Source organism: Pantherophis guttatus, chromosome 8 (genome assembly GCF_059756535.1).
Source record: "Pantherophis guttatus breed Tessera chromosome 8, ASM5975653v1, whole genome shotgun sequence".
NCBI classification, from domain to species: domain Eukaryota; kingdom Metazoa; phylum Chordata; class Lepidosauria; order Squamata; family Colubridae; genus Pantherophis; species Pantherophis guttatus.
The window spans coordinates 7,366,329-7,380,630 of NC_142070.1; the positions used below are offsets into that span (position 1 = coordinate 7,366,329).

General features: G+C 44.4%; 1 protein-coding gene across 7 annotated transcripts in view; it reads right to left on the bottom strand.

Moving 5' to 3' along the window:
* The window catches only part of SLC4A4 (solute carrier family 4 member 4), a 191,152-nt gene that overhangs the window by 13,228 nt on the left and 163,622 nt on the right, over nucleotides 1-14,302 (bottom strand). For all 7 annotated transcript variants that reach the window (XM_087875228.1, XM_034431263.3, XM_060687039.2 and 4 more), the window contains 2 exons: nucleotides 11,127-11,305; nucleotides 9,157-9,229 (listed from right to left, as the gene is read on the bottom strand). In XM_087875228.1, coding sequence (XP_087731354.1) covers nucleotides 9,157-9,229; nucleotides 11,127-11,305 — 252 coding nt within the window. The remainder of the gene's footprint in view (nucleotides 1-9,156; nucleotides 9,230-11,126; nucleotides 11,306-14,302) is intronic.

A 14,302-nucleotide genomic window follows, 5' to 3' on the forward strand; every position in this document is an offset into this window, starting at 1 on the left:
ATAACCAGGAAAAACTCAGAAAGAGAAATGAAGGGTTTTTTTTTAATAACACGAGAGCCAAAATCAGCAGGAACATAAAGATCAGGAAACAAAGGCTTTTTCTACCTTCTGAATAACAGCTGAAAGTTACAAGGAAAACAAGGTGATTTTTTTTTCAGTTGATTGACAGAGAATGACCTTGTAACTATTTTGCACTTGGTTCGTTCTTTAAGGAAAGAGGAGATAAGGCCATGATGGCAAACCTATGGCAGGCGTGCCAGAGGTGGCACGCACAGCCCTCTCTGTTGCTGGTCTTCTGGTTTCCGGCACGCACATGTGCGCCAGCCAGCTGCTCTTCGCAGGTGCTGGAGTGCCAGAAAACGGCCTGAAAATCAGCCAAAAAACAGGCCGTTTCTGGGCCGTTTCCAGACCGTTTTTTGGGCCGTTTTAAGGGGAGAGAGCCTTCTTTGTGGGGGCACCTACTGTCTGGAATGAGCTCCCCCCGGAGATACGGAGGATCCCGGATCTGTGCACCTTCCGCCGCGCTTTGAAGACCTTTTTATTCCACCAGGCGGGCCTGGCCTAATCTTTTCCCCTCTTTTCTTTTTAAACATGCAAATTTTAATCTGTTTTTAAACGACTGGGGTGTTTTAATTTGTCTGGGCCAAATTGTTTAATTCGATTTTATCCTGTTTTTTAAATTTTGTATTTATGTATTTTACTGTTTGGCTGTTCACCGCCCTGAGTCCTTCGGGAGTAGGGCGGTATACAAATGTAATTAATTAATTAATTAATTAATTAATTAATTAATTAATTAATAAATAAAAACGGCCCAGAAACGGCCTGGAAAATGACCAAAAAACAAGCCATTTTCCGGGCCTTTTCAGGCCATTTCCAGGCCTTTTTCAGGCCATTCTCCAGGCCATTTTCAGACCGTTTTTTGGGCCGTTTTTAGGCCAAAAGTAGCCTGAAAACGGCCTGGAAAATGACCAAAAAACAGGCCATTTTCCGGGCCTTTTCAGGGCCATTTCCAGGCCATTTTTCAGACCGTTTTTGGGGCTGTTTTTAGGCCAAGGGTGGCCTGGAAACGGCCTGGAAACTGACCAAAAAACAAGCCATTTTCCAGGCCTTTTCAGGGCCATTTCCAGGCCTTTTTCAGGCCATTCTCCAGGCCATTTTCAGACCGTTTTTTGGGCCGTTTTTAGGCCAAAAGTGGCCTGAAAACGGCCTGGAAAATGACCAAAAAACAGGCCATTTTCCGGGCCTTTTCAGGGCCATTTCCAGGCCATTTTTCAGACCATTTTTGGGGCTGTTTTTAGGCCAAGGGTGGCCTGGAAACAGTCTGGAAACTGACCAACACCCAAGCCATTTTCTGGGCCTTTTCCAGGCTATTTTCAGGCCATCCTTTGGCTGTTTTCAGGCTGTTTTTGGGCCAGAAGCAGCCCTGAAAATGGCTTGGAAAACGGCCTGAAAATGGCCCCAAAACAGCCCAAAAAACAGCCTGAAAACGGCCTGAAAACGCCATTGGAACAGACATGCGCGTGCCGGCCATCTTCAGGTTTCCGGTGTCCGCTGCATGCACAAGCACGCGTGTTCCAGTTTGGGCACTTGGTGCCGAAAAGTTCTCCATCACTGAGATAAGGGATGAACCCACCATCCCTTCTTGAGCCTGGCGCTTGAAAAATATCTTTTTGCTATGCAGAAAAGATCTGTCTCCTGGCCTAGATGTTGAGACTTTAGAAAGAGTGCAGAGAAGAGCAACCAAGATGATTACGGGACGGGAGGCTAAAATATATAGAGAACGGTTGCTGGAATTGGGTATGTCTAGTTTAATGACAAGAAGGACTAGGGGTGACATGATAGCACAGGTCTTAGTGGCCAAGGTTGAGCAGTCCTACCTTAGAAGAAGGGATCAGAAATTACTCAACTAAAGAGCTGCTTATATGCTTGCTTAGCCTGAAATTCTGTTGGTCATAACGTTGCCTGATGCACTTAATTTCCTTGCTGAGATAATTTTCATTTTGAGGATTAGAATTCTTGGTTTGGACTGCTGAGGTTCAAGGATTCTCTTCTCGTTTTTAATCCCTGTTCTTGAATGCTGAAAGACCAGGGAACAGTACATTTCAACAACAGCTGGCTTTCTCTAGACCTTGCAAGGTCCAGCATTTTGTTTTGTTAATTCACTGGGTCAGCTCTCCATCTCTGTTTGCAAAGCTCTCTGCAAGCTATGCAGAGCCATCTCTTCATTCGATGCTGGAATTGTGGAAACCTTTTGGGAAAAGTGTATTTTCTAAAACTAGCTAATAACACCACTTTTTTTTTTTTTGAGTAGTACCATAAAATAATATATCAATGGAAAGATAATTTAATCAAGAATGTAAGGCAATAACTTTTATGAAGGATTTGCTGTTAGAAAAGCAGTTACAGTATACAGAAGAAAAGCGAAGCACATAGAAAAAAACAAGATATACAAAAATGATCACCATAGAAAAAACGAGATATACAAAAATTATGTCAGTTAATACTTAGTTGGGTAGCCTTTAGCATGAATTATGGCCTTACAATGTCTTCCCATGGAGTGAACCAAGTCTTTTAGTTCTGCAGCTGTTATAGTGTGAAACCAAGATTGAAGGATTGCTTTTATTAACTGGGTTTTATTGCTGGGTCGCTTCTGACTAACAAGTTTCTTTAGTCGGCTCCATAGATTTTCAATTGGGTTAAGGTCTGGGCTATTCCCAGGTCATTCCAGCAGTGGAATAGGATTATCTTGAAACTCCCCCCCCCAAAAAAGTGGTGTTATTAGCCATCAAACCTCAAAAATACACTTTTCCCAAAAGGTTTCCACAATTTTGGCTACTACTGTAGAAGAATATCATGAGCTGGACTGTGTGTTTTCAGCTATCAAAGCAGCAATAAAGTTTTTTTCAAATTAAGCTTGAAATTAGTCCTAATGGAGTTAAAACACAGGAAGCCTAAATTGGTAGTAATACAAAAAAAAAAAGGTGTATATTTTTATTACACAACTTTTGGCACACTTCATTTGAAACGAAGCCAGCCAACAGATAAAAATCATAGCTTTATCATATAATATCTCTTTCCTGAAAATAACACACAGTTTAATACTCCAAAGGCAGGCAGTGTTTACCCAAGTGGTTTCTTGCAAAAACTCTTTGTTGTGCTGGGCAAGGCCCTGGGAACTGTAAATCATGGTTGTGCCAGCCTCAGATTAGGCTGACCAAATTATCAGTCATTTGACATAGCATGGTTAGATAGGAATCTTTACTGCAAATTACAATGAAGACACGCTGAATAGTTGATTGTCAGCATGTTCTTTCTATTACACGGTTTAAACCCATTGCTCCTATTTGTCATGTTGTCAAGTAACATTTGTCCTCACGAACTTGCAACCAGGTGATTGTTAACTTGATACCTGTCTTGATTATAGGCACAAGCCAAACAATTCTGAGTTTCGTTGTCCTGAGGATAGGTAGGGTTTTTCTCTTAAAACTCCTTCCCACGCCTTACGTGGAAAGGATTTGAATCAGAAAGATGAGGAATTTAATGAATCCTTAGTATGAATCTGCAGTTCACTGAGTTCACCCCCCTCTCTCTGATTCATTAATTATGTGCATCGATTTACTCATTTATACAAATAAAGGTTGACAACTCATACAAACCCCATCTGTCATCTAAACTCTTTACCTGTCAGGTGCAAAAGATCAGGTCCACATGGGAAAGTTAAACAGATTTACATGCATGGTTATGCGCAAGAATATTCTCAACTAATGGTTAGCAGCTGCTTGGACTCAGATAAGGCTCAACAGAATTCATGGGGTTGGATTTGCGGCTACATACGGATTCTAGGCTATCACTCTTTTGTCTCCACCCCCAGCTTCTGCCATTTCTTCTTCTACTTCATCATATAGTTCCCACATAGTTCCATAGAGGCACCCACATTATTCTCTAACCAACATTCCTGGATGACTTGCTCCGGCTGCCATTTTTTAAAATTTGGCAATTCCTTTCATTTCAAAAATAATAATTATATATCGGAGGATGCCCTATTTGCATAGGAGCTTGCCTTTTGGAATCTTGATAGCTCTTAACTTAGGAAAAATCCATCTGGAATATGGATTCTGGTTTTTGACCCTAAACCAGCAAGGGTCATAGGAGGTATCTGTATTTGCATTTGTGTAGCAACATAGTGTGTTTCTATCTCTGGGTTCATGTGGGTCGAATCAGGATGGGTATGTATGTTGCCTGTTATGTTTGAGCGTGTGCGAACCGGGTGGATTTGTGTGTGCAAGTGTATTTGTGCTCTCTCCTCATGTTGTGTCTGTGCGTGTTTGCATTTGTGTACATTAGGAAGTATAGGGCAAGCAGCATACAGTACTTTTGAAAAGATACTATGGTGGTAATGAGGAAGACCATTGTCATTTTAAGGAGTTTAATGGCATCTTTTGATTTCCTGCTTCATATTAATAAAACTCTAGATCAGGGGTGTCAAACTGGATTTCTTCGAGGGCAGGATCAGTATTGTAGTTCTCCTCCCTGGGCCGGCTAGGGCGGGAGAGAGACGGGGTTAAGGTCTCCTCCACGGGCTAGCTTGGGTGGGGGGAGAGAGACAGGGCCTCCTGCAGCACACTGCTGGCCAAAACAGGGCACAGGGGCCCCCACCGCCAGAGGCACTGCGGGCCAGTCCTTTGCTATTTCATAAATCAAGCGTAGAGCGCAGGGTGCTTATATCTGGCCTGGAAATAGCAAAGGACCAGCCCGCGGTGCCTCCGGCAGCCAAAGTGGAGTGTGGGGGAGGGGACATGTGCAGGGGGGGGCCTACTACCACCAATAGCCTCCCACCGGCCAGTACGCTCTCATAGAGAGGGACTCCTCCGGGTGCCGTCAGCCAAACAGTGTCGACTGGCGGCCCCCAGGGGGAGAGCCTTCTCTGTGGGGGCACCTACCGTCTGGAATGAGCTCCCCCCGGAGATACGGAGGATCCCGGATCTGCGCACCTTCCGCCGCGCTGTTAAGACCTTTTTATTCCATCAGGCGGGCTTGGCCTAATCTCTTCCCTTTTTTAAATATGTAAATTTTAATCTGTTTTTAAATTATCGGGGTGTTTTAATCTGCCTGGGCCAAAATGATTTAATTTGATTTTATCTGGTTTTTAAATTTTTTGTATCTATGTATTTTATTGTTTGGCTGTTCACCGCCCTGAGTCCTTCGGGAGTAGGGCGGTATACAAATCAAATAAACTAAACTAAACTAAACTAAACACCCCATTTTGGCCAGCAGAGTGTTGCAGGAGGCTGTCCAGGCTGAAAACGGGGTACAGGGGAGTCACACGTTTTGGCTGCCAGAGGCACCGCATGGCGGGCCTTTGCTATTTCCAGCTGGCCCCGTGGGCCAGATTTAAGCACCCCCTTGGACCAGATCCGGCCTGCGGGCCCTGAATTTGACACCCCGTGCTCTAGATGTCTAGAGTTCATTTTTAGCTATAGCCTGTTTGGTTTCTTTATACTTTTGTTTACTAAATAAAAGAGAAGGGGGAAGAATCTTCACACAACTTCAAAGCTTTTCCTGCTGTGAAAATCTCACATTTTCATTCCCGTCCCAGAGTGATGTGCCAGTCAGTCAAGGTCTTTGCAGTCTCCTGACCATAACAGGGCCATGAACTCATGGGGCCAGGTACTGATTTAAAAAAAAAACAACACCTTGAGTTGTGTTGTTTGTTAAGAGTTTCTGCACAGAAACCGCTTGGCGCTTCTCTGGTGTCCTTATTATGGGGTTCCAGATAGCTTACAAGATATTTGGGTGTTAACTTGCTTGGTATGTCTGCCTTTTATGTTATGCTTCAACTCTTCTGCTTGAGCTAATAATAAAGCTTAAAACCTTATTAATCACTGCTTTGCTTATTGCCTCTGGATCCGAAAGAACCAATTGCCCGGGCACCTGAACACGGCCCCGTTCCTTGGCAAAACAGACACCTCCCAGCACACTCTACCATAGACGAGCCCAACCATGGTAACTTTAAGACCTTGATAGTACAGTGGTTTAGTGCACCCTGTTATTAACACAGCTGCCTGCAATTTCTGCTGGTTCGAATCTCTCCAAGGCTCAAGGTTGACTCAGCCTTCCATCCTTTCTAAGGTAGGTGAAATGAGGACCCAGTTTGTGGGGGCAATAAGCTGACTTTGTATAAAATATACAAAAGAATGAAGGCTATTGCTTAACGCACTGTAAGCTGCCCTGAGTCTCCGGAGAAGGGCGGCATATAAATCAAATTAAAAAAAAAAAGACCTGTGAACTTCAACTCCCAGGATTCCTCAGCCAGTATGGCTGGCTGAGGAATTCTGGGAGATGAAATCCACAGGCCTTAAACTTGCCGAGGTTCGACACCCCTGTTCTACAATCTAAGGCAGGGGTGTCAAACTCGATTTCATTGAGGGCCGCATCAAGGCTGTGTTTGACTTCATGGGGCCGGGGTGGGCGTGGCTGGGGTGGGCGTGGTCATCTTAACGTTATTCGTGTTGGGGGTTCCTGTGGTGGCCCGACTGCTCTGCCAGCAAAAACGGGCTCCCAAGCTCCGTTTTCAGCTGCGACGGCCTCCTGCAACCCTCTGCCAGTGAAAACAGAGCTCGGGAGAGCCGCCCACAGCACTCCCGAGCTCCGTTTTTACTGGCAGAGGCACCGTGGACCGGTCCTTCACTGTTTTCAGGTCGGCCCTGCAGGCCCGATCTAAGCACCCCATGGGCCAGATCCGGGCCCCCGGCCCTTAAGTTTGACACCCTTGATCTAAGGAAATCACTTCAATGCAGAGTTGTTCCCAGCTATTTTTGTATTTCTTCTGCACAACAGTAATTATGCAATCCTAGTCTGTTAATAAACAACGAAGGAGCTGTTGAAGCACCAGAGGGGGAAAGAGATTTTAAAGTAACAACAAAATGAGCAGAATCCTAATTGTACTTTCTCTGGCTTTTCATGCCCAGCAGGGAGGGGGGAAAAACACACATTAAGATGATGGATCTCTTTGTTTACAGCTGCAACATATCCCTTGGCGTTTGCTATGATCCACTGCAGTTCTGAAGACAGCTCCATACATTGATTCCAAGATTCAAAACATGCTATTCTTCCTTTACAAATCATGCAAACCAGAACTACCATGGCTACTGTACAAATTAATCCATGGACAGTCCTGCTAAGCAATTATTTTCAACCACGGGGTACAGCTGCAAACCCAGAACCGCTGTCATACAACCGAAACTGAACACTTTACAATGTGGAAAGTCTGCAAACGCATGCGCAAATCCCATATCGGGACTGGGAAGTTGGCAGCAATTGTCCAGACTTTTGGGAAAGCTGTAGAAGAAGAGGCAGAGACTAGGGATGGAGTCAAGAGAGGAATCATCCTGGAATTGTTCCAGTGGTGGGATTCAGCCGGTTTGGGCCGGTTCGGGAGAACCGGTTGTTAAATTGCTGGCTGCCCCCCCCCCACTTCCAGGAGTCCCCACGCGCCCCATTTTTGCTCCCAGGGGGGTGCTGTTGTGGTCCACCAGCAGCCCACAGTGATAGCAGCAGAGTCGGACAGTGAGGAGGCTGGAGAGGACAATGGGCCAGTCCTGGAGTCTGGGGAAGGCCCGGATGAGGGCTCTGCGTCGGAGGCAGAGATGGGACCAGGGCCATCTGCAAATGCATATTTATGCATTTTATGTTTTATTGGGTTTATTTGTTGTGAGCCGCCCTGAGTCCTACGGAGATAGGGCGGCATATAAATTATATTAAATAAATTAAATAAATAAATCTGGGAGTGATGCGCGGACACCGGAGCCAGAGGCGGACAGCAGAGAGGCAGAGGAACAGGAGGAGCCTGTTCCTAGTGCACGCATGCGAAGAGCTGCCAGAGGGCAAGAGCAGCTAAAGCAAAAAGGACGACTCAGAAGTAAGGCCAGGAGATGATTGGCCCCTCCCATAAGGCTTAAAAGAGCAGCAGCAGCTCTTGGGCTCTTTGTAGGAAAGCAACATTGCTGCATTTGTTTCTTGTTGGCATCCCTTGTTTCTGAACTTCATACGGCTTTGCCAAAGCAGATAAAGGTTTGTGATAAGGCCAAAGGACTTTTTCTGAAGGACTTGTTTTGGAATTAATTTGGACTAAGCTGGGAATGAAGTAATTCCCAGCTGTTATAATAAAATAGGTTTGTTTAAGACTAAGTGTGTCTTTTATGCCTAAGTGAGTCTAAGTCACAACAGATGCAGGAGGCCTAGTGCTGCCTGTCACACCCCCTGGCCATGCCCACTATGGCCACGCCCACCCAGCCGGTCATTAGGGCAGAGAACCGGTTGTTAAATCATAGTCACATGATTTACATACAGATGCTTGACAGCTGACTCACATTTATGACGGTTGCAGCATCCCAGGGTCACGGGATCCCCCTTTGCAACCTCAAAGTCAATGAGGAAGCCAGATTCACTTAACAGCGGTGTTACTAACTTAACAACCGCAGCGATTCACTTAACAAATGTGGCAGGAAAAGCCGTCAAATGGGCCAAAACTCATTTAACAAACTTTTCACCCAGCAACGTAAATTTTGGGCTCAATTGAGGTCGTAAATTGAAGACTAGCTATGTTTTCTGCTTTTATTGGATACTGTCCAGAGTCACATGCATGAGATGGATGGCTATATAAAGGATTAGACAGACAGACAGACAGACATTATAAAATTCTGGGTCAGTACGATTTTCATTCATCTTGATTTGGAAACCTGGTTTTCTTTTGTAAATGACAATAGTATTTTTTTTTTGGGGGGGGGGTCTGTTTTTCCCAGGTACAACTTGTCCAAAATCAGGGGACTTTTAACTTAGCAAAAATCAGCAAAGACAGAAAACAGCCCAGGATTCCCCCTAAATTCGGTGATCATCCTATGTGGTTGCAAAAACGTTTTCTGCACAAATGCCAAGGCAAAATTTCTACGCACTCTGTGATTCCTCTCCTGTTGGGTATATTTCTCTGTTCTTAAAATCATAGCAGTGATGTTTTGAAGTTCCTCTTTAATGCTTTCATTTTAGTCCTTTTAATATATTAAAAATGTCTCTTTTTTTTGAAATTCCTAGCTAAGGGCTTATTATTTCAGAATTCCATGAAGGATGAGGAAGAGATAAGCAAACTAAAAATAGATTTACCTTCAAGATGGGTGCCATGAACACCGAAATGCCTGTCAGAAGGAAGACGATACATCCAGTCACTCTCTGCTCCCTGAAATTAAACCCAGGAATAGCATAACCAATTCTTATTTGAAGGACATTTTATTAAACAAATTGTTGTAAGCCGAGGACTACCTGTATACCTCACACGAGCTTACAATATCACCAAGGTTTCAGGAAGAAAAGAAGGGTTTTTTTGCCACTATCACCTGCTACAAATTTATTTTAAAGAAAGACTTTGTCAAGTACAAGCTGCCAGAACCAATAAAGCAGAAGCTTTATTGCTGGTCACCTATGTTACAAGAATCTCACCAGATTGACTGCATTCTCTTAGGAATGGTTCGTGGACTTGGGGGAGGTCAGGCCTGTGTCGTTTTCTCCAGTGCAAAAACTCTAAGCTTGGTCCCTTCTTAACGCCTCCCTCCAGACTAGCTGGAGATTCTGCAGTTTATGGCATGTTAAGTCAATAATCTACTCTATCAAGGAATCACCAAGAACACTCTCACCGATACTGACAGGGCAAGCCGCTAGTATATGAAGATAAAAGCAAACCCCATTCTCTTCTAGCACTGATGATGTTACCTAGTTTGGTAATGAAACGTCTTGCAAGGAAAAAACCCAGCTCAGAGAGCATCAAGGATTCTGTTGTGACTCCGACCCCCGAGCCCGTCTTATCGGAGGGAGAAGATTCCGAAAGTGAAGGAGAGGAGTTGGCAAGGCCTCCCTCTCCAGGACCCTCCTCTCTGGCAATGCCTCAGGTGTCTTCCGAAGGCCAAGAGATAGGCCAGGAGCCAGGCACTTCCGAGCAGCTGCAGTTAGACAGTGACGGAGATAAGTCTTGGCTGGATCCCCGACAGCGTCGGAAAGACAAGCGCGCGCAGCAGAGAAGGAGGCGTGCCAGAGATTAAGCTGAGTCACTGGACCACACCCCACAGGGGATAAAAGGGGGTGTGGTGGCCATTCAGGCTTTGTGACGGACAAAACTGAAAAGCTAGCAAGTCATACTGCGTTTCTGGAACTTCGTTATATGCCTTCCTTGGATTTATTATGGACTGGACTTGACAATTCTTTGGCTTTGTGAACTTATTTTGGTTTATCCGACGGAGGAGGAAAACCTCCCTTTGTTAATAAAGTTTTTGGCAAGCAGCTAATTGGGTTGCTGCCAATGCTGTTATCTCAAAGAAATTCCTGACTGCTGGTTTTATTAACTCCTGGCTGACTGTTTGTGTGCGTGTGTGAGACGGGGACAGAACAGATTCCATAGTCCTCCTTCTCCTCTTCCTCTCCACAAACACCACTCCCTTCTAACACTGATGATGTTACCTAGTTTGGTAATGAAATGTCTTACAAGAAAAAAACCCAGCTCAGAGAGCATCAAGGACCCCATAGTCTTCTTCCTCCTTCTCTTCCTCTCCACAAACACCACTCCCTTCTAACACTGATGATGTTACCTAGTTTGGTAATGGAACATCTTGCAAGAAAACCGCCCAGTTCAGAGAGCACCAAGGACCCCACAGTCCTTCTCCTCATCCTCCTTCTCCTCTCCACAAACATTACTTCCCTTCTAACACTGATGATATAACCTAGTTTGGTAATAAAACGTCTCGCAAGAAAAAATCCCAACTCAGAGAGCACCAAGGACCCCCCAGTCCTCCGCCTCATCCTCCTTCTCCTCTCCACAAACATTACTTCCTTCTAACACTGATGATGTTACCTAGTTTGGTAATAAAATGTCTCGCTAGAAAAAAACCCAGCTCAGAGAGTACCAAAGACCCCCCCACAATGTACTCTATGTTATCTATGTCTACGACTCATAGCTCTAAGCTATGTTTGATCCCACAGTTCAGAAAAAAATGCAGCTGATAGTTTCTGGCCTGTGAAGAATGCTATTGTAGGCAGCTTCCTAGCATACTTAGTATTCAATCTCTTTTCCCATCAGATCAGCGTACCTAACTCCCAAAAACTTGGGTTGCTCGCCAGGTGCCGAGGTCTCCGTCTCCATCTTCAAACTGTCAATGTGAGCGATGGAGATCACGGTAGCAGCAACATACCAGGGCAGACCCATGAAGGAACAGATGATCATCAACACAGCCACCCAGAATAGATCCAGGTGATATCCAGCACCTTTCTGCAAAGGTAAGAAGGGAAAAAGGAAGGAAGAGGAAGGTTAATTTTAAGTGGGAAGTCTTTGCGGCGAGGATGGCAACCCTGGAGCTGAGATGCTGGCTTTGAACAATATTCTAAATTAGGATAAATATGATTAGGTACTTTGAGGTTCAGCATGTCACAAGATCCCAGATCCCGACTCTAGGGGGGAGTGCTCATCTCCGTTTCAAAGCCGAAGAGCCAGCGCTGTTCGAAGACGTCTCTGTGGTCATGTGGCCGGCATGACTCAATGCCAAAGGCGCACGGAACGCTGTTACCTTCCCACCAAAGGTGGTCCCTATTTTTCTACTTGCATTTTTTACGTGCTTTCGAACTGCTAGGTTGGCAGAAGCTGGGACAAGGAACGGGAGCTCGCCCCGTTACGTGGCACTAGGGATTCGAACCACTGAACTGCCGACCTTTTGATTGACAAGCTCAGTGTCTTAGCCACTGAGCCACCGTGTCCCTTGTGTGTCATGTAAACCACCACAATATGCTACAGCTTGGTTTTTCTGGGGACACAGTCTGTGATGTGAACAGAACAGACAGTGTTAAAAACTGTAGGCTTTAGCTTTTAAAGAAGCCTTTCTTTAATTAAGAGTTTTCTTTCTTGGGGAACAAAACCTATCCTTTTAAGCTTTTCAGAGACTTTGAATTTAAATGGGAAAATATCTGGAGAGACCCTCCACTGGTTAACATCTTCAGGTGGTCCTCGACTCAGGAGCCAATGGGGACCAGCATTTCTGTTGCTAAGCAAAGCAGTTGTTAAGAGAATCGTGCCAGATTTTGCAACTTTTTGCCACGGTTGCTAAGCGAATCACTGCAGTTGTTAAATGAACCGCAATGTCGCTTCCCCCGCTGACTTTGCTTCTCAGGAGTTGGCCACGCACCCAAATTTTGATCACATGACCATGGGGACGGTGCCATGGTTATAATTAGAAGGATTAATCCACACATTATCTTTTTTTCAGTGCCATTATAATTGTGAACTTTCACTAATCAATTGGTTGCAAGTCAGGACAACACAAAAAAATCTCTCTCTCTCTCTCTCTCACACACACACACACCAAGAACAGTTCTATCTAAATGCCTTTACAGAAGCTTTTTTAAAATTCAGTTAAGAGAAGAACATATTAACAGAGTAACACGACAGAATAACAAGAGTTGAATCCAGCTTGCCCCATTGGACTTTGCTTGTTGGAAGCCTACTGGAAGCTCACCAAAGGTAATCACATGGTCCCAAAAGGTCTATGGAGTGAGAACATAGAAGAACAGAGTTGGAAGGGGCCTTGGAGGTCTTCTAGTCCAACCCCCTGCCTAGGCAGGAGACCCTACACCACTTCAGACAAATGGTTATCCAACATCTTCTTAAAAACTTCCAGTGTTGGAGCATTCAAAACTTCTGGAGGCAAATCATTCCATTGTTTAATTGTTCTAGCTGTCAGAAAATTTCTCCTTAATTCTAAGTTTGTTCTCTCCTTGACTATGAACATAAACTTAGATACAGAGTGGCTTCTAGCTGTAATGTAAGAAAATGGATAGAAGTCATGGCTTTATTTATTTTATTTAGAGAAGGGCATCAACAGAGGTCATGCAAACACTGATAAACACATTTAAATAAAGCGTCAGCAAATCAGCGTTTCTGTTGACTGATGGAGTAGAGCAGAGTAGAGTAGAGTAGAGTAGAGTAGAGTAGAATAGAATAGAATAGAATAGAATAGAATAGAATAGAATAGAATAGAAGGAGTGGAGTGGAGTGGAGTGGAGTGGAGTGGAGTGGAGTGGAGTGGAATGGAATAGAAGGAGTGGAGTGGAATGGAATGGAATGGAATGGAATGGAATAGAATAGAATAGAATAGAATAGAATAGAATAGAATAGAATAGAATAGAATAGAATAGAATAGAATAGAATAGAATAGAAGGAGTGGAGTGGAGTGGAGTGGAGTGGAATGGAGTGGAATGGAGTGGAATAGAAGGAGTGGAGTGGAGTGGAGTGGAGTGGAGTGGAATGGAATGGAATGGAATGGAATGGAATGGAATGGAATGGAATGGAATGGAATAGAATAGAATAGAATAGAATAGAATAGAATAGAATAGAATAGAAGGAGTGGAGTGGAGTGGAGTGGAGTGGAATGGAGTGGAATGGAGTGGAATGGAGTGGAATAGAAGGAGTGGAGTGGAGTGGAATGGAGTGGAATGGAATGGAATGGAATGGAATGGAATAGAATGGAATAGAATAGAATAGAATAGAATAGAATAGAATAGAATAGAATAGAATAGAATAGAATAGAATAGAAAATATGGAATGGAATGGAATGGAATGGAATGGAATAACAGAGTTGGAAGGGACCTTGGAGGTCTTCTAGTCCAACCCCCTGCCCAGGCAGGAAACCATACACCACTTCAGACAAATGGTTGTCCAACCTCTTCTTAAAAATTTCCAGTGTTGGAGCATTCACAACTTCTGCAGGCAAGTTGTTCCACTGTTTAATGGTTCTGTCAAGAAATTTCTTCTTAGTTCTAGGTTGCTTCTCTCCTTGATTAGTTTCCACCCATTGCTTCTTGTCCATTTACTGCCAGCTTATCAAGTGCTTAGGAAGTGAGGGCTTGGCAGCACAAGGAAACAACAGCCAACGACTTAATAGTTGATCATCAACATCCATAATCAACCACTAGAAAGCTACACACAACCAGGCACCATATAAATACCCCACACAGAATAGCCCAAAGCACAAACACTGCTAGAGAAAACTTCCCTGAGGATGGGCTCTGCCATGAATCCAAAAACTCGGAAGACTAAACTTCTGGTCCCAAACAGTGGTGGGTTGCCCCCGGTTCAGACCGGTTCACAAGAACCGGTAGTAAAACCAGTGGGAAGCTCCGCCCACTGACCCAGACGTCATCGTAAGTGATCTGCGCATGCGGGCATGATGTGAACCGGTAGTAAAGGTAAGTAGAACCCACCCCAATGAACCACCCA